This window comes from Eretmochelys imbricata, chromosome 5, assembly GCF_965152235.1.
Source record: "Eretmochelys imbricata isolate rEreImb1 chromosome 5, rEreImb1.hap1, whole genome shotgun sequence".
In the NCBI taxonomy this organism is placed as follows: domain Eukaryota; kingdom Metazoa; phylum Chordata; order Testudines; family Cheloniidae; genus Eretmochelys; species Eretmochelys imbricata.
In genome coordinates this window covers 109,362,944-109,382,664 of record NC_135576.1, presented here as the reverse complement: position 1 = coordinate 109,382,664, position 19,721 = coordinate 109,362,944, and the positions used below count along the sequence as shown (strand labels likewise).

General features: G+C 42.5%; 1 protein-coding gene across 9 annotated transcripts in view; it reads right to left on the bottom strand.

The window, feature by feature from the left end:
- The window catches only part of CCDC171 (coiled-coil domain containing 171), a 238,783-nt gene that overhangs the window by 128,494 nt on the left and 90,568 nt on the right, over window positions 1-19,721 (bottom strand). For all 9 annotated transcript variants that reach the window (XR_013346211.1, XR_013346212.1, XM_077817681.1 and 6 more), the window contains exons 14-17: window positions 18,622-18,822; window positions 8,789-8,956; window positions 6,732-6,920; window positions 214-718 (exon numbers count right to left, since the gene is read on the bottom strand). Coding sequence is in view for 7 of the 9 variants with exons in the window: in XM_077817681.1 (XP_077673807.1) it covers window positions 214-718; window positions 6,732-6,920; window positions 8,789-8,956; window positions 18,622-18,822 (1,063 nt within the window). In the remaining 2 variants the exon portion in view is untranslated. The remainder of the gene's footprint in view (window positions 1-213; window positions 719-6,731; window positions 6,921-8,788; window positions 8,957-18,621; window positions 18,823-19,721) is intronic.

The window sequence follows — 19,721 nt, the reverse complement described above, 5'->3', positions numbered from 1 at the left end:
TACACACACAGCACCACCTTCTTTTTCAGCTATTCAATAAACAGATAGAAAATATTAGTATTTGGGGGAGCCTCAGATCCAATATGTGCATACAAATATCTTCTCAAGTCAAGTCACCATTATATTTGTCTTTACACATTATTAATAAATAAACAAACAAACCAACAGTGTAATCTGATATAACATTATAAAATAACATATCAATTATCTTACTTGATAGATTATGTTTCCCCTTGGCCTCTCCTATGCAAACTAGGATTCCTATGCCTTCTTTGAAACCATCTACCCAGGAGAAAAGAGAGCTACTTGACCGTCCCAAAATTTGAAGTCTGTGAGCTGCCAGAACTGCAATAACACCTTTCCGGAACACATGTATCATGCCTTTGAAATGCTTTTTCTTTATCTTCACTTCATCTTGCCTCTTTCCCTCTACATCAGACAAAGCATTGACCAGAGTCCTAATTTCCTGTTTGAGTACTTCATAGGTGTGGACCTGATCCTGGAGAAAGTCTCTTTGTGTAGACAAGGCACATAATCGGCTGTATAGAGGATATAAGGCACCACCCATTAGTGCACAGGCTGCCAGCAGAGATGCATGTTCCTTTTGTGTCTGCATTAATATACTTTTCAATTGTGAATTTTCATGGACCAGCTGCTCTCGTGCTTTTTCAATGACAGAACATCTTTCCTTGGCTTTTTCTGCAATTTCTTGATATTTCTGTAAAGACAAACGTGGATTTAAACTAGAGCATAATTTTCAAAATAAAGAAATATCTCCTGAACTCTTCACTAACTAAAGCTAAAAGGTTTATTTATTCCATTTTTTTCCTCTTCTGGTCAGATCAAATACGGCAGTGATTTAAATAAAAGAATCACAATAGAAATCATCATATTCAGGTATCTCAACAGAATTAGTTTAACTTTTTTTTAATCTTTGGAGGACAATCATTCTGAAACTATGGAAGCACAACAGTGTTATAGCAATGACTTACCATGCTACTCCAACAAGAACATGGACTCCAATTTTTAATTCTTATTATTGTGATAGAAGATAGCATAGTATCCTCAATCAGCTTATCTGCAAGCAACACCAGGTACAATTTTTAGAAAGAACAACTATGTTGCTCTTCAAAGTAGAAGACAAGTTAAATTTGAAGAAACGCTTCTATTTTAGTATTTCTACTATGTAGAAATGCATTAAGTGGATTAATTTCATAATTTAATTTACAGGATTTATTGCATCAGTACTCTACTTTAAAAGGAAATTTGTTCATCTACAAAGTCTTTTGGGACTACTGCATTATTTACAGGCCTTATTCTGCAAGAACCAAATACTATCTGATAGTGTGTCGGGAAGGCACGAAAAAGGTCATTTGGATTTGGAAACCAATTTATGGTTCCTAACCCTCAGAGCTGACAGGCCAGCATTTAAGTAAGCACATTTAAAGTGCAATCCCTATAGGTCTATGAAATACCAGCACTGGCATCCTGTACTCTGTTTAATGCTTATTTTTGAAAATTTGCAAGATGAGAAAATGAACAAAACCTAAAATCTTTCAAATATATTGTAGAGGTATATAAATTATTATTTAACCATAAACACAGGTTTAAAAAAAATGAAGCTGCATCTGTTTTCACTTTTATAATAATTTTTAATTGTTTGTATCTTACTCTGCATTGTTTCTAATATCGTCTTAGAAACTTAAAAGTATATTTTTTTGAAAGAGATAGCAGGGTTAGCTCCTTTAAGAGTGGCGGGCTGACTTCCTGGAACATATGAGCTTTGAGGGATGCCCTACTGTGTTAAAGAACTCTGTGAACTTCAAGTTCATTAACAAAAATTAGATACTCCCCCGGAGAGTAGAACTCCATTTTATCCTATTTCTTGCTGGGTCCTTATCCTTTATGTTGGCAAGAAGACAGATTGCAAACTAGAGACTTAATGACACTTGGACTTCAAAAGGTTTCACTGTATTTCCACTATTTTATTTTTATATCTTACATAAGTGACTTTTGATACAATTGCAACATACCAAAGTCCTCAGCTGGTTCACCTGCTTCTTCTGTAAAAAGCATTGCTTCTTAATAAATGCCAAATCAACAAGGAAATATTTTCTCTCCCTAGAGATTTTTTTCCTTTCCTATTTTGCAAACCTTGTTATATTTCTAATAGAGCTGAAACTAACATCCCTCTTTTTGTTAATAGCTTTAGGTTTTTGTTTCTATCCCAGCATCTTCGCAGATATCAATGCAGCTAAAGCCACAACATATATTAGTTTTAATGTAGCCCACTAAAATGGTGAAAACTGTTTTTGCTTTTGTTTTTTTTAATTACTCACAGTAATGGATATTTGGAAATCACAGGATATTTCCTACAAGTCTGCACACAATCTGAAGAAATGACATGTCTGAGACAAGGGAGTACATTCCATATATTTGTTAGGTTTCTCAAAACAGACATTTCCAAATGTATATTTTTATTTCAGATTAAAGGAATTTATTGGCAGACCCTGCTCAAGGTCAGAGGTGACTCTATGAACATCAAAATGGAGGACGTTACTCTTCCCACAAAAGCACTGGAAGTTACATTCATTTTAAGCCCAGCTGCCAATGAGGATCCCCGCATCCTCTAACACATCTATAGCCATCTCTGTTTGCTAGTAATCTGTGACAAGTCCAGTTTGAGAAGTTCTCCACCACAGAAGAACACTGACACTTCTTTAGGGTTGCCAGGCGTCCGGTTTTTGATCGAAACACCTGGTCAAAAAGGGACCCTGGTGGCTCGGGTCAGAACCGCTCACCAGGCCATTAAAAGTCCAGTCCATGGCGCAGTGGGGCTAAGGCAGACTCCCTGCCTGTTGTGGCTCTGCGCAGCTCCCGGAAGCAGTGGCATGTCCCTGCTCCAGCTCCTATGCCTAGGGGCAGCCAGGAGGCTCTGCGTGCCATCTCGTCCACAGGTGCTGCCCCTGCAGCTCCCATTGGCTGGGAACGGTAGCCAATCGGAGCTGCGGGGGTGGTGCCTGAAATGGGGCAGCACATAGAGCCGCCTGTCTGCGCCTCTGCATAGGAGCCAGAGAGGGGACATGCTGCTGCTTCTGGGAGCTGCTTGAGGTAAGCGCCACCCGGCGCCTACACCCCTGACTCCCTCCAGCGCCCCAACCCCCTGATCCCCCTCCAGCTCTCCAAACCTCTCGATCCCAGCCCGGAGCACCCTGCTACACCCCAGGCCCCTCATCCCTGGCTCTGCATCAGAGCTCACACCCCGAGCTGGAGCCCTCCCCCCTTCTGCACCCTGATCCCCTTCCCCAGCCTGAACTCCTCATTTCTGGCCCCACCCTGGAACCTGCACCCCCAGCCCAGACCCCTCCCACACCCCAACCTTCTGCCTCAGCCCAGAGCCTCCTCCCATTCTCTGAACCCCTTGGCTCCACCCCCCAGCCCAGAGCACCCTCCTGCACCCCAAACCCCTCATCCCTGGCCCCACCCCAGAGCCTGCAACCCCAGCCAAAGCCCTCACTCCCTCCTGCACCCCAACCCCCTTCCCCAGTCCGGTGAAAATGAGCAAGTGAGGATGGAGAGAGCAAGCAACAGAGGGAGGGGGGATGGAGTGAGCGGGGGGTGGGACCTCAGAGCAGGGGTGGGGTAGGGGTGTTCGGTTTTGTGTGAATAGAAAGTTGGCAACCCTAACCTGCTTTCTAATTAGGTCATCTAATTAACTGAGAGCAACAGTTGTAGACCAGTAGTTCTCAAACTTTTTTACTGGTGACCCCTTTCACATAGCAGGCCTCTGACTGTGACCCTCCTTATACATTAAAAATACTTTTTTATATATTTAACACCATTATAAATGCTGGATGCAAAGCGGGGTTTGGGGTGGAGGCTGACAGCTCGCAACCCCCCATGTAACAACCTCGTGACACCCTGAGGGGTCCCAACCCCCAGTTTGAGAACCCCTGTTGTAGAGTATTATCTAGCAGCACCCAAAGACCCTATTTGTGATCGGGGCCCTGAATGCTACAGGCTGAAGACAGCAGCACTGCCAGGTGTCTTACAATACTGGCACAAAGCTTCCAAATTGAACGGTTATATTTTAATAGTAAAAAGCCAGGTATTGAAATCTTACATTGCACTTTGGAAGGCTTACTGCACCAATGCAATACTAACCACCCAACAGTCTCAAAGTAGCATTATTCATGCTGCTATACAGCCACAGCTGTCAATTAATCTGATGACCTCATCAAAAGATTTCCAAGGTGTACCTCTGTGCAGAGACAGTTCTCAATGTTCTATACTAACACTGACGACTGCCTGCAAAATTAAACACAGCTAGTAAGTCCCTTATTTAAACTTTTAAACAATCTTCAGCAGTGAATGTTTGGAAGGAAGCAGGGTGAATATCAAATTAGCTTAATAATAATTTTGTATCTCAAAGTGGTCTTGCAAGGCTTAATTCATTAACTTTTGTCATACACTTTGAGATCCTGGGGTGGAAGACACTATACAAGTGCAAAATATTATTATATTCTTCTGCTGATGTCAGCAGTATTCTCATTTTGTGCCATTATTACTTAACAGTGTTTATTTCTTTACTAGAAAAAATAAATCAAAACAGTCATCTTTCTCCATGCAAAAGAAAATGTTAAGTGTCTAGCATTCATCACTGAGATACACAGTAGAATATATATAAAATCATATTTTAAAAGGCTGGATTCCCAAACATGTTGCGTCAAATTCAGGTCCAGCACCAACTTCCTTAAAAATGACAGCAAAAGCAATGGTGCAAAAACAGGGCTAAGAGCAACCCCCCATCGTCAATGTTCAAGGATACAGTCATGGAGAACCCTGAGGAGTGTAGAACATGGCCTGATTCTCTACTGCCTTGCAGCTTGTAGTCATTTATATCTGTGCAAAGTGTGTGTAAAATAAGCAACCATACTGCCATGACAGAGATTTAAACCCGCTCCAGATAGGTGTGACTACACAGGATGGAGTAGAAGGAAATACAGGCAACTTGGGCTCAGGAACAAGAATTCACACCCTGCATTTACCTCTTGTCCTGCTCATTCATAGATAGAGCCCTATCAAATTCACAATCCATTTTGGTCAATTTCGCGGTAATAGGATTTTTAAAATAGTAAATTTCATTATTTCAGCTATTTAAATCTGAAATTTCATGGTGTTGTAGTTGTAGGGGTCCTGACCCAAAAAGGAGTGCTGGGGGAGGGGGTGCATCAAGGTTATTGTAGAGGGGGCAGCTGGAGAGGGGTGGCTGCTGGCCAGGAGACCAGCTCTGAAGGCAGGGCCACCTCCAGCAGCCGCGCAGAAGTAAGGACAGCACGGTATGGTATTGCCACCCTTACTTCTGTGCTGCTACCTGCAGAGGTGGGCCCTCAGTCAGCAGCTGCCGCTCTCCGGCCGCCCAGCTCTGAAGGCAGCAGTGTAGAAGTAAGGGCGACGTGGTATGGTACTGCCACCCTTACTTCTGCGCTGCTGCTGGTGAGGCGCTGCCTTCAGAGCTGAGCACCGGCCAACAGCTGCTGCTCTCCAGCCACCCAGCCCGGCAGGCAGCATAGAAGTCAGGGTGGCAATACCACAAACCCCCTAAAATAACCTTGTGACCCGCCTGCAACTCCCTTTGGGTTAGGGCCCCCAATTTGAGAAACCCTGGTCTCCCCTGTGAAATCTGTGTAGTGCAGGGTAAAAGCACACAAAAGACCAGATTTCACAGTCCGCGACGCGTTTTTCATTGCTGTGAATTTGGTAGGGTCCTATTCATAAACAGGAAGAAGTCATCCTGAATTTGGCATAACACAGCATTTCCCAAACTTTTAAAAGCTGAACTCCCTCTCAGGAAAGTTTCAATCATACCACATCAGCAGGACAGTTGAGAGGAAGGAGACGGACTGCATTGGCACTAAGATACTGGGACCTCTACCTTCAAGTAACTGACCTGAGTCCCATCCAACTTGGTAAAGAAAGAGGAGAAAAAACCTAACATTTCAGTCTCAATAGAGAAGTAAAAAGCTAAAAGAGCAAAGAACCATCTCAACATGAAGTGGACCATCCTGGTGACGGTTGAGGCACACTGGCATGTCAGCGTGTGTAGCTTTTATCTGTCCAGAGAGAACTTCAGTTTCCAGAGCTGACAGTCTTCAACCTTTCATAAAAACATTAAACTTCAAGCTCAGTGCACATAACTCAAGTCACAGTTATTTGTTTCACTGTAGTGCATGAAACAAAAGGGACTATTACACTATTTAACATTGTTACCGCAACTACTAATTTGCTCCTGGGTTCAGAATTTATATACCTAATTCCATTCCACAGTGAATTCAAATCACTTTTATTCTACAAACTCTCAGAAGGAGGGGGGGGTCCATATTGGAAAAAGCAACTGGGGCTCTATGTAATTCTACAAAGAAATATATCTTTTCACTGTATGGCTTTAACCTCTTCAAAAAAAAAAAAAAAAAGCTGGGGGGGAAGGGGATGGGGAGAATCCAACTGCAGGATCTAATTAAGCAATGCATTTCAGGAATGTTTTAACAGAAAGTAATTCATTTCCTAAAGTAAGTAAAAGTTGTTAATAAAAAATACTTAAAATAAAAAAATATATACTCAAATTCCTAAGCAACTTTAAACTGGTTTGAAACTCAAAATAATGAAATAATATACTAAATATTTAAAGAAAAAAATTAGTCATTTAGAGCTTTCTGGAACAAGTACAGTACCTGTGCCCTTGCATGAACTTCCCCAAGGAGTCCAGAGTACTGCTGCTCCAACCCCTTTTTCTGTTTCTGCCAACAGCTTTCCTGTGCTTTCATCTGCTCAGCCACTTTGTTAAAAGTGTCTTCCTGGGTCTGTTGAAGTTCCCTCATGGTATCAGACTTGTTCTTGCAAATATATTCTAGATGAGATATCTGCATCAAAGATATTTTAAAAAAGATTAATTAAACAAAAATGCACCTTCGCGTTTGTTTTAAATCCTACTTTAAAGAGAGATTCTTTTGGTAGAAGACCTTGATTGCATTTTCTTCAGACAGCACAGAATTAAAAAGATAAGCATGTCACAGATCTCTTGCTTCAAATCTGTCTTTAAAACCCACTTCTTCCAAAAAATCCAATCTATGCTGATCTCATCAATGTTGTCATCTCTATACACTCCTGTAGCTGAACAGATGCCCAGGTTTCATGTGGGTCCATGTCAGAATTCTTCTAGACAGGAACCTTATCTTATTTGTTTTGAAATGTGCAGAGAACAATTATGGTGCTATATAATTAATAATCCTAGCACAATAATCATACAGCAAGTTAAGTGATAATGAAAATCAGAGGTTGCATTTTTATGTAATGTTTTATTTGAAAACCAAAGCATTACTTGTATTTTCTGAGCATTAATACAATTTAAGAGAGCTTTACAGTACACATGATGCCTCTTTTCACAGGCAAGCTTGTTAATTTTATGATGCATTTCAATGAGCAGATTAAGGGGTATAATTTAGCAATCAAGGCTTTAGCCGTGCAACTTCTATTAAAGCTAAATGGAACTGTGTTTTCATTTACGAATTATCTCAAATAGGCATGCCTGCATTTTTCAATACTAAATCTAAACATATGGTCAATATTCTTTTCTATACATTTTAGAGAATTGCAGGTGAAAAATCTCTGTTAAGAGATGAGCAGTTCTAATGCAGCAGACAACACTGTCTGTTAAATTCTAAGAAACTGATGTCCCTGAAATATCACTGAAAACACTTGCTGGCCCATCTCAACTACTGTACTTAAAAACTACCAGTAATTTTGTTGTTTTTCTCTTTCCTCTGAAAGGAGAAGGGAGGTGTTTCCTCCATGTCTAATCTGCATGATCCACATCATTGTCTAACCAAACCCTGTTAATGTTTTCCATTGACTGCTGGGATATTTACTAATAGAGGCAGAGTCAAAATGATTAACTGTAAGCAACCCTGTTCTTGAATTTGAGCCAAGAGAGTGTTCATAACTCCAACAGATGAGAAACTCATGAAAGTTTTCCCCTTCTTGTCCCTCAAGAGCAAATGTCAGCATAGCCAAGATCTGGAATCTTTCTTCTAGACCACAGAAACATAGTGCTGACCCGATCAATGGAACCAGAACATGAATGGAAATCCTTAGGAGCAGCATATGTTAGTCTGCTGAGCCAGTTTAATTTATTGTAACAAAACAGATTTCTGAAAAATATGTTTCTTTTGAACAGACTTAGCTTTATGAAATCACCCATAAAAGTATCCTGTGTCCCCCAAAACAAATATTTATAATTTTTAAATTCATAATGGTGGTTCCTAAATAATTATATTTCAGACTATAAATGCCATAACCAAATAATTACATTTTTCTAAAAACAGGATTTTGATTCACAAGCAAATGGTTTTAAGATGATGCCCCTGTATTTTGTTTCTCTTTTATGCTAAGATAAAGTGTTGGTTTATTAGTATAAATGACTAAGTTCTTTGAATTGCTTCATCAGTAAGATTAATTTATTTTCTTTTAATTAGGTCCCTGTGGTTAATACTGGCTAGTAGTATTAGCATGTCCTGCACAGAAAGTGGAGCTTAGAGACTTCAGTCACATTTACATGCCCACAGCAATGGCATCAAACTGAGTTGTAGACAAGCCATAATTAATGGTATTGAATTATTAAAGTCCAAATTCTTTTTGAAATAAGATGAATGTCAGTCCCTTTTAATGATACTGTGATGTGGACAAATGTCACTGAATTTAATAGAGGTATCTGGCGCCGAAGGACAGTTACCTTCTCATTAGCCCTGCTGAGGTCTAAGATCAGGGCATCAACATTCTCCTGCAAGATTGCACAAAGCTCAGGCCAGGAGAATTTATCCAGGATGCCTTCTGGTTGTTTTATAAGCACACAGCCTGCTACCAAATGCTGATATAAAGTATGGAGGAAGGTTAGCTTCTCCTGTGAGACAAAAAAAGAAAAAATCACTGTTGTATATAAATATTCGACTAGCTCTAGACTCTAATATTAGACTCTATAGAGATACATCATGCACACAAATCTTGTGTGTTCTGTACAGATCTGAAAAGATATAATTACTCATATTCTGAAATTCTATTTCAATTTAAATAGAACTATTCTCAATATGTGTCCAAATGCACTTACAAAAATCAGAAGAGAAAAAGAAGATTTTGTAAACTGAGTTTAACCAGATATAATGTATAAATACATATTGCCCTACAATCCTCATAATAGTAAATACCATGACCTGTAATAAATATTTGCAGAATTGATTCCTTCATTTCTTTAACCAAGTATATGAAATTACTGGTCATTTTACTAATGTTTAAAATCTCTCCCCACCACCACACACACTTATTCCACTGGATTGAAGTTCCGTACAGATTATACCTGCTTCCAGTACATAGCATAACATAACATGTACAGTATATACTCGAACAAAAATTTAATTAGTATGGCAGCACAAAATTTGATTATACAAACACCAAATTAGGTTATTTTAAAAATGTGCTTCTGTTTTAGAAATAATTTGATTTGATGTTTGTTCTATACATGGATTATATGTGAACACATAACTGTACAAAACAGGTTTTTATGAGCAGCAGTTAAACTCTACAAGCCTGATCCTGATTTCATTTACATTGGATTTTACACTATAGCATACTGAATTGACACCGGTAGTGTTAGTACTTATTCACACCAGGGTGTGATCAGAATCTTTTTGTGCATCTATTTAGTCCATCTATGAAGTTTAGCATCTTAAAATTAAGACAAATCAAAGATGGTTCCAACACCACAACTAGGGCTCTGATCCAAAGCACATTTAGCCAATGGAACAATGCACAATGAAAGCAATGGGTATTGGATCAGGTACTAAGTCAAGAAATCATGAGACTTCATAAAGGTATTCAGGACTCTCTGCATCTTCCCCTAACCCCACCCCCAGAGCAACAGCAATTATTACTGTGTCTTCTCCAACTACATTTGGGTATATTTTGTTGTTTGTTTGTAAGATTTTTAAGCAACAAAACATTTTATAAAATGTTACAACCTAATCTTCTACTTCCCTGGGAATAGTTTAACCATGTCACCATTGTTTCCTTTTTGTTTGGGCTGTGATAAACCAAGCATGATAATCATCCCTTTGGTGAGAAAAAGAAATCCCAAGACTCAGAATCAACTCTCACATCTTGATCTCAACCACAAGTAGACATGCTGACTTTACAATACAGGCAGGCTTCTAGTTTCCTTTCCTTTAATCACTATCTGATGTGTAGAACAGTTCCAACTGCTTCATGTGGACGCAATTTAAATCCCAGACTGTAAGAAGGGTGGAAAGAATGTTTCCTTTTTACTCAGTTTGGCAATTGTGACCATATTTGCTGGATTAATGAGCTCAATATGCAGAACAATTGAGATAAAGAATATGATTGATACAGCTAATGCAGAACTATTTTATGTGGAGAAAATTAAAAGGAAGCACTTATTAAGATCAGTAAACAACCATATGAGGAAATCTAGTTTTGAAGTAAAGCTTCATGAAGCAATTACCACATATAGCATACCACAATCAGCTAATACACAAAGAAAAAACAAACAGTTACTAATCTGTTCTGTAACTGTTGTTCTTCAAGATACATTGCATATGTCCACTCCACTTCAGATGTGTGCGTGCCCAGTGAACCAGAATCAGAGATTTTTTTCCTTAGTGATACCTATTGGGGCAGCACATGAGCCCAAAGGACTTTCACACTGCTGCATGATGGTAAAAAAGGGGTGAGGCCTCCCTCAACCCTCCTCAATTCCATCTGACTGCATAGAAACTCCAATATCAGGGCCGGCTCCAGGCACCAAAGTTCCAAGCAGGTGCTTGGGGTGGCAATCTGCAAGGGGCAGCAGCCCGTGTGCCGTTAGGGCGTTTCCGCGGCAGCGGCAATTCTGCGGCAACCTCTATCTTCAGCCGCCCGTGGCGGCAATTCAGCGCGCTGCTTCGGGCAGCAAAAACAGTAGAGCTGGCCCTGTCCAATATAGAGGGAAAGGAAGGTGGGTCACAGAATGGATGCGTGCAACACATCTCGAACAACAACAGTTACAGAAGAGATTAATAACCATTTTTCTTCAACTGATTGCACATGTCCGTTCCATGCCATGTGACTCACAAGCAGTTCAAATTGGAGGTGAGTTTCAGAACAAGGATTGAAGAACTAATATTCCAGTGCGACAAGGTGCTGGGCAAAGGCTTGCTGAGTCAGCCTTCTGTCACTCCAGCTCCCATTTAGGGCAATAAATTAGAGCTGGATAGAGGTAACCTGGCCCTAATTGGGGAAGCAGAGACAGCTGCCGCCTGATTAGCCTGGGGCTGTATAAATGCTTCAGAGGAAGGACGCCGGGAGAGGGGAGAGCAGAAAGAAAGTGAAAAGGCAGGGAGTGGAAGCAGGGAGGTAGTGCTTCCCTCCCTCCTGCCTGCAGATGGTGAAAGGCCAACTGTACATGGTGAAACGGTGGTGGTAACAAGTCTGTGAATAAACTGCACCAGTGGTTACTAACCCCAGAAGTCTGAGTGACTCTGTGGACTGAGCAGAGGCAGGAGCCACAGGGGCCCTGCTGCACTCTGCTACATGTGGGGGCTTGGCCAGGATCTTGTGCCAGAGCAAGTGTTTGGCTGCCCGGAGATGAAGGAAACCCTGCAATGGCTGGTCAAGCAGCAGGAGGTGGTGCAGAAAGCAATGCAGAGTCTTCAGCAAGCCCACCAGCTGGAGAGACAGGCCTTGCTCACCTGGCAGGCAGAACAGCAGAAGAGACTGCAGGAATTCATTCGGGAGCAGGCTGTCATCCAACAGCAACTCCTGCAGAAAGTGGTGAGCCCCATGGGAGGGGGTGGCAGGTGCCAGGTCTAGGACTATGTAAAGTGGACCTGACAGATGACCCCAAAGCCTTTCTAGGCACATTTGAGCGGGTAGCTGCTGGGGCTGGATGGGACAGGGCAACCTGAGCCCTGTGACTGGCTCCCTACCTAGCCAGCGAAGCCCAAGCAGCCTACATGGCCCTAAGTGAAGAGCAGGCCAAGAATTTTGAAGTGGTAAAGGCAGCCAGACTGGATCGGGTGGGGCTGTCCCTGGAGAAGTACCGCCAAAAGTTCTGGTCGGCGAGGTGGATGCGGGGGCTGTGGCCCCGGGCATTCACCCAAAAGTTAATGGACTGGGCCACCTGCTGAGGCCAGATGCCCAGACAGTGGGGGAGATTATGGACACACTTGTCCTAACGCAGTTTTTACAGAGTCTCCATGAGAACATAAAGGTGTGGGTGAGGAGACACCAACTGAATACGGTTGAGTCGGCTATAAAGCTTATGGAGGAGTATGCAGAGGCAGACTTCCCCAGGAAGGAGGGGTGGCCGAGCAGGGACATGGAGACCAGGAGAAGGCCCAGGGAAAACCTGCCTGGGAAGGGCTCAGGAACAAATGGGAGGACACCCAAGGGGCTCCCACAGGGTCCAGACCAGTTGTCTGCTGGCAGTGCGGACAACCAAGACACAAGAAGGGGGATTTCCCGCACATGGATTGTGGGGCGGAATGGAAGGGTAGGCATACAGAATTTTGTCAGTCAGAGAGCCCTGCCCATGACCTGCCCTGGAACAAAAGAACTGGCACTTTCTGTTGAGACGAGCAGCAAACAGGTCTATGTCAGGGACCCCTCCACATTCATTTTTAAAATGTATCTGACAATATCCAACCTGAGAGACAACTTGTGATCTCTGCTGAATGAACTGTTCAGGTGATCTGCCAGACAGTTCTGAACACCAGGAACATGGGAGGCTCAGAGATGTATTGCACTAGTGACACAAAACTTCCAAAGATCTATCGCCTCTTGTCAGAGGCCGTCTGACTGGCCCCTCCCTGTTGCACAATACATCGCCAGCGTTGTCCAGGAGGACTTGGGTCTCTCCCTTGACATGAAGGAGAAAAGCTCAACAGACCAGATGAATAGCCCACAATGCCCACGGTTTATGTGGCCAGCCAAATCTTGATGAGACCACAGACCTTGAGTTTCTAAGTTTCCTAAGTGAGCTCCCCAGCTTAGAGAAGAAGCATCTGTAATCACAATCAATGTGGGTAAGAGAGGGACCTATCCACCAGACCAATGAGGCTTGTACTCCTGCAGGTACTCAAATCAGCATGTCCAATAGGTGACGAGCCAGAGAGTACACGGATTTTCATCAGCTCTGCAGCTTTCTGAGACAATGTCTGGCATGCTGAAACACATACATGCAGGTGGCCATGTGTCCCAGTAGCCTGAGGCAGCTTCTTACTGTAGTGACTGTATGGGCTTTGAGATCTGTAGAAAAGTTTAATATTGTGTGGAAATGGCTTGAGGTAGGAACATCCAGCTACTATAGAATCCAGGATTGCTCTGAACTGGGAAGTAGACAGACTTGTCCTCGTTGAACAACAGGCTCAGAACATTGAAGAGGGACTGGATGCTGTATAGACTGAGTTTTATTTGGAGCTTGGATCAACCTCTTACCATCCATGACAGGTTTCAGAGTAACAGCCGTGTTAGTCTGTATTCGCAAAAAGAAAAGGAGTACTTGTGGCACCTTAGAGACTAACCAATTTATTTGAGCATAAGCTTTCGTGAGCTACAGCTCACTTCATCAGATGCATACTGTGGAAAGTGTAGATGATCATTTTATATACACACAAAGCATGAAAAAATACCTCCTCCCACCCCACTCTCCTGCTGGTAATAGCTTATCTAAAGTGATCACTCTCCTTACAATGTGTATGATAATCAAAGTGGACCATTTCCAGCACAAATCCAGGTTTTCTCACCCCCCTCCACACACACACAAACCCACTCTCCTGCTGGTAATAGCTTATCTAAAGTGACCACTCTCCTTACAATGTGTATGATAATCAAGGTGGGCCATTTCCAGCACAAATCCAGGGTTTAACAAGAACGTCTGAGGAGGGGGGGAGGGGTAGGAAAAAACAAGGGGAAATAGGTTACCTTGCATAATGACTTAACCACTCCCAGTATTAAGGATCTACAACCTATCCTGAAGGATGACCCAACACTCTCACAAATCTTGGGAGACAGGCCAGTCCTTGCCTACAGACAGCCCCCCAACCTGAAGCAAATACTCACCAGCAACCACATACCACACAACAGAACCACTAACCCAGGAACCTATCCTTGCAACAAAGCCCGTTGCCAACTGTGCCCACATATCTATTCAGGGGACACCATCACAGGGCCTAATAACATCAGCCACACTATCGGAGGCTCGTTCACCTGCACATCCACCAATGTGATATATGCCATCATGTGCCAGCAATGCCTCTCTGCCATGTACATTGGTCAAACTGGACAGTCTCTACGTAAAAGAATAAATGGACACAAATCAGATGTCAAGAATTATAACATTCATAAACCAGTCGGAGAACACTTCAATCTCTCTGGTCACACGATTTCAGACATGAAAGTTGCTATATTACGACAAAAAAACTTCAAATCCAGACTCCAGCGAGAAACTGTTGAATTGGAATTCATTTGCAAATTGGATACAATTAACTTAGGCTTGAATAGAGACTGGGAGTGGCTAAGTCATTATGCAAGGTAACCTATTTCCCCTTGTTTTTTCCTACCTCTTCCCCCCCCCCCCCCCCCCCCGCCAAGACGTTCTTGTTAAACCCTGGATTTGTGCTGGAAATGGCCCACCTTGATTATCATACACATTGTAAGGAGAGTGGTCACTTTAGATAAGCTATTACCAGCAGGAGAGTGGGGGGGGGAGGTATTTTTTCATGCTTTGTGTGTATATAAAAAGATCTTCTACACTTTCCACAGTATGCATCCGATGAAGTGAGTTGTAGCTCACGAAAGCTTATGCTCAAATAAATTGGTTAGTCTCTAAGGTGCCACAAGTACTCCTTTTGTTTTTGCTCTTACCATCAAGTTATCCAAGTAAGGAAATACTTGCATGTCTGCTTTCCGTAAGAATGAAGCCACGACTGCCATGCATTTTGTAAATACTCATGGGGCAGCAGCCAGGCCAAAGGGCAGGACCATAAACTGATAATGGGTGTTGTTGACCAGAAGTCTTAGGATTCTCCTGTGGCTTAAATGGATAGCAACATGGAAACGTGCATCGTTCAGATTGAGAGCAGTGTACCCAGTTGTCAGGATCCAGGGCGATGACGGAGGTTAGGTTGACCATGAAAAAATTATTTTCTGTATATATTTGTTTAAAATTTTGCAAGTCTAGGATAGTTCTGAGACCGCCTTTTGAATCACGAAGTAATGTGAACAGAAGCCTTTCCCTCCATGGAAAGGGGGAACCTCTTCCATAGCTGCCAAATCAAGGAGAGACTGGACCTCCTGGAGGAGGACAGCCTCGTGAGACTGGTCCCTCAGACAGATAGGGAAGGGGGATGGGAGGTAGGGTTGGAAATAAACTGCAAAGTGTATCCCTGACCCCAAGTACTTAGAACCCATCTATCCATAATAATATGGGTCTGAGCATGTATGAAAGTGGGATAATCTTTGAGGAGGGAGAAACTGGCACATAACGATCTGGCACTCTGTCCCTGACAAGAAACTCAAACAGACTGCTTGGGGATTTCCCAACTGTCTCAAAGAACCTGCAGTAGAAGAAAACTGAGGTGGTGGGCATCTCCTCCTCTGGTTTTTCCTCCCTTTTCCCAGAATGGTCAGGCTGTTTAGGCAGGACAAGCGGGTACCTCTGGAGAGACGGAGGATAGAATTTGCTTTCTTTTAAGGAAAGGAGTATAAATTCCCAATGATTTCAGCATCGCCCTCAAATCCTAGAGTTTGTGGAGCTTATCATCTGTCTTCTATGAGAACAGGGCAGGACCTTCAAAGGGGAGATGCTGGATAGTCTGCTGGACCTCCTGAGGGAGCACAGACAATTGAAACCAAGAACATCTGTGCATAGTTACTGTAGATGCCATACTCTGGCTGCTGAATCTGCCCCATGAAAGTCAGCTTGCAGAGAGGTCCTAGCCACCAGTTTTCCCTCTTCTAAAATAACCTAGAATTCCTGCCTGGCATCATCTGGCAATTTGTCTTAGAACTTCATTTCATTGTCCCAGAAAGAGAAGTTGTATTTGGCCAGTATTTTGCTACTTAGCATTAAAAAACTGTAGGCCAGCTGTGGAATAAATCTTTCTACCGAAAAGGTCTAGTCTCTTTGCATCTTTGTCCTTTGTGATAGAAGGCAATTCCTGATGCACTCTTTCATTCATTGCCAAGACAACTAAGGAGCCTGGAGAAGGATGGGTGTAAAAAATGTGCATAGCTTGAGAAGGGACATAGTACCTTCCCTCTGTCTTCTTAGCTGTCAGAGACAGAGAGGATGGCAGTTGCCACAAATATTTTGTAGATTCTAGAATGGCTCTGTTTATAGGTAGAGCCAACCCTGTATGTCCACCAGCTTATGGGAATTCTCCTGAATATCAAGGCAGCTACTCTCTTTAGGTAGGCCCTGTAGTGATCCTGAACAGGTGAAGAAACCTCAGACTCCACACCCTTGTCAGGTGATGAAGAAAAGTGCAAAGAAGATTGAGGTTCTAAAATCTGAGGCTGGTCTTGAGGTTCTGGCTTGGTATACTGGAGATAACATCATGGGCCTCTTCATGGGAGCTAACCTTGTGTCTGCTTGGGGATCTATATGAAGAAGGTACTGGGGAGGATCTGGTGTCGGGAGGCAAGCCCAATGGGTTTCAGTCAGCCATAGAACCCCAGTCATGACCATCCCAAGGATATGAGTCTCTGGACCATCTCAGAAAATCCAGGGGGTATCAGAAGTGGAATCCTCACAAGAAAGGTGTCTCCTTCTCTCCCACGAGCTAGGGCCATACGAACTAGGATCTTAGACTCCAAGGAGGACCCTGAGCTGTCTGACCATGGAGATATTGTATCAGATGGTGCCAAAATGCTAAGATGTCTCTCCAGAGATGTCAGTACAGGGAACAACATGATGGGTTTACCTCTGGACTATACTGGATGAGGAATCACTGGATAGTATGAAGATGTCGCCATGGCACTGAAGACTGAACTTGTCTCAGACAGGGCCCGAGGACCAGCTGTTACTAGCTGTTTTGTCTCCTGTACTACTGGAGAATCCAGCGTCACGAGGAAGAGCAGGTCCCATGGTGCTATATATAATTCCAGTGCCTTCCATACCAAGATATTTCCATGATGATGCTGTTATTGCATCAAAGGGGTGAGAACTGCAGTGGAGGTTGACAATCCTCGATGAGCTGGAGTTGACAATTCTTGAGAAGAAAATCAGTATCAGGGAGTACCTCTTTCCAGAGGATACTCTATCTCCCAGTGGTTTACTAGTGGACAGTACAGGGAACCTCAAACTTCTAGAGGAGCTTGGCTTCTTCAGGGAATGCTGCTTTGATGCTCTGTGCTTCTTCTTCAGCACCAGAGAAGGGTAATAGTGCCTATTATCTGATGCAGTGTCCAGAGGGGCACTCCTAACAGAGGTAGAAGTACTCAGGGCCTGCCCAAAGAGGAAAGGTTCAGAAGGTGGATGCAGGTGGCCTCCATAAGGAGGTAATGCAGTCGCATCTCAGTCTTTTTTTTTGTTTTTTTGGTCTGGGATCTGAAGTGTCTGCAGATCTTGCAATGAACTCAAATGTGACCCTCTTCAAGGCACCTTAGATACCTGGAATGAGGGTCACTCACCAGCTCACATTTTTTGAAGCTGACACAAGACTTGTAGCCAAGAGACTGAAAAATATCCCAGTACCAGTTCCCTTTGTATACTAGGAATCAGATGCTCAAAGTTGTAATAGAAAATAAAGAAAACATACACTAACAAGTACTACTATTTACAGGAGGAAGATAAAAATCCACGAAGTGGGAGAACTCTGACTACAGTCTGCCGCACTCCAACTACCGATCATGGGTGATAAGACGGAATTAACGGGGAGGACTAAGCATCTCCCCCTTATATCCTTGTGCAGTGGTGCAAGAGTGCGAAGGATGAATGCGCCTCCCTAATCCGTACTGCTAAGAGAAAGTCTCTGGCCCTCAGGCACTGGGCACACACACACCTGAAATGAAATGTACAGGTGCAATCACTCCAAAGAAGCACAGGAAACACTAGTTTGGTAGTGGGGAACAAAATGACCTCAACTCCACGTTTGCTATTTTTGGAGGGGGGAGGGGTTGCTATTTGAATCAGTAATTAACACCAAGATATTCCAAATACAAAATGTACATATTTACTTTCAACTAAGTAACAAAAAAACCCCAGTACACCCCAGGCATGATTCTTTAAATAAATTCATTTGCCCTAAACAATGCTTGCTAAGAGACAGATATTTTAAAATGTAAATGACCAGAAGGGTTAAACTGTTAACTCATTTTATAAAATGGAATGAAAGAGAATTAAGACACTTGAAAATTTTGTAGATACTAAATACACATTTCAAAATATGTATCTTAAAAATCATATTTTGCTGATACATCTGGTAAGACATAAAGCAACCATCTGATGTATGTAAATGTACAAAGCTAAGATTAAATAAAGGCTCTTTTTGACAGTCATCTTGTCTCTGGTAATACCTCAGTATCCTTCTGGTAAGCCCTGGTAAGCTTCTGGATTTCATTTTCCGATTCCGTGGCACGGACTTTCTCTTTCTCCCAGCAGTGCAGTACATTCTGTAGTTCCATTTTTAAAGTGCCTGTTAAAGCCTCTCTGTCTGCACACTTAGTGCGTAGATGATTTAACTCTTCATTGGCATCAGCCAGGTTATCCTGAACTTCCTACAGAATAGATACACAAACTGAAAGGTTGGTAACAGTTTTATCCCATATAGCATTATCTCAGCTAATGTTCAGTATCCTTGGAAGCAAAAGTCTATATGGAGATATATTGTCAAAACAACCATCTGCTTACTTCTAATGATAGACTGAAATTAAAAGTTGACACTGTTTTCCTCTGGGAGTAGAGGAAAAGTGTAGAGCAAAAGGACAAGTCCTACAGGATTATTCCTTTTTCTCCCTTTTTAATCCATCTCCAAAGTCAAAATCTCCATGTTACAACTTACTTCCTTTTGGGGCTGGGTTTGTCTCTTTACAGAGAGTACACGGTGATCCATCAGTTGAAAATCTGACAATGTAAAGATACAACCTCCTGTAGACATAAGAAACTGGGTGGCTCTGGTAAAAGGATACCGTACTTTTCTTCTGTAGATCACTGGTTCCAATACAGCCCAGACTGGTAGCAACCAAGGGCTGTTATCATCTTGTTTCATGTTTAGTGGTCATTGTGAAATGATTTTGGTGTTTTCAGTTCAATTCCCAGTGGACAGGTGCCCATATCACAGAAATCACAATCAGAAATGGTACCAGTTGGTACGAATGTACCAACCAGCACAAAATCTCAGCAGACTTTTACACTAAGAGGTAGCCTGCTAGGTGAGAACAGAGACACATGCTCTACCTCTTCTGTGAACAGAGAACTTCTACTTCCAGGGCTGGAAATCTGACAGCTTTTGAAACCACCAAATTCACATGACCAAATCAACTTAATACTGAATATTGAAAGCATTTAGTTGAAATGTTTGCCTATAGATTTTTAGATCATAAAATCATGTTTGTCTAATTGTGAAGTACAGAATCAGTTGTTTACTAAGGTGCTCATCACAATTGTATTTTCATAT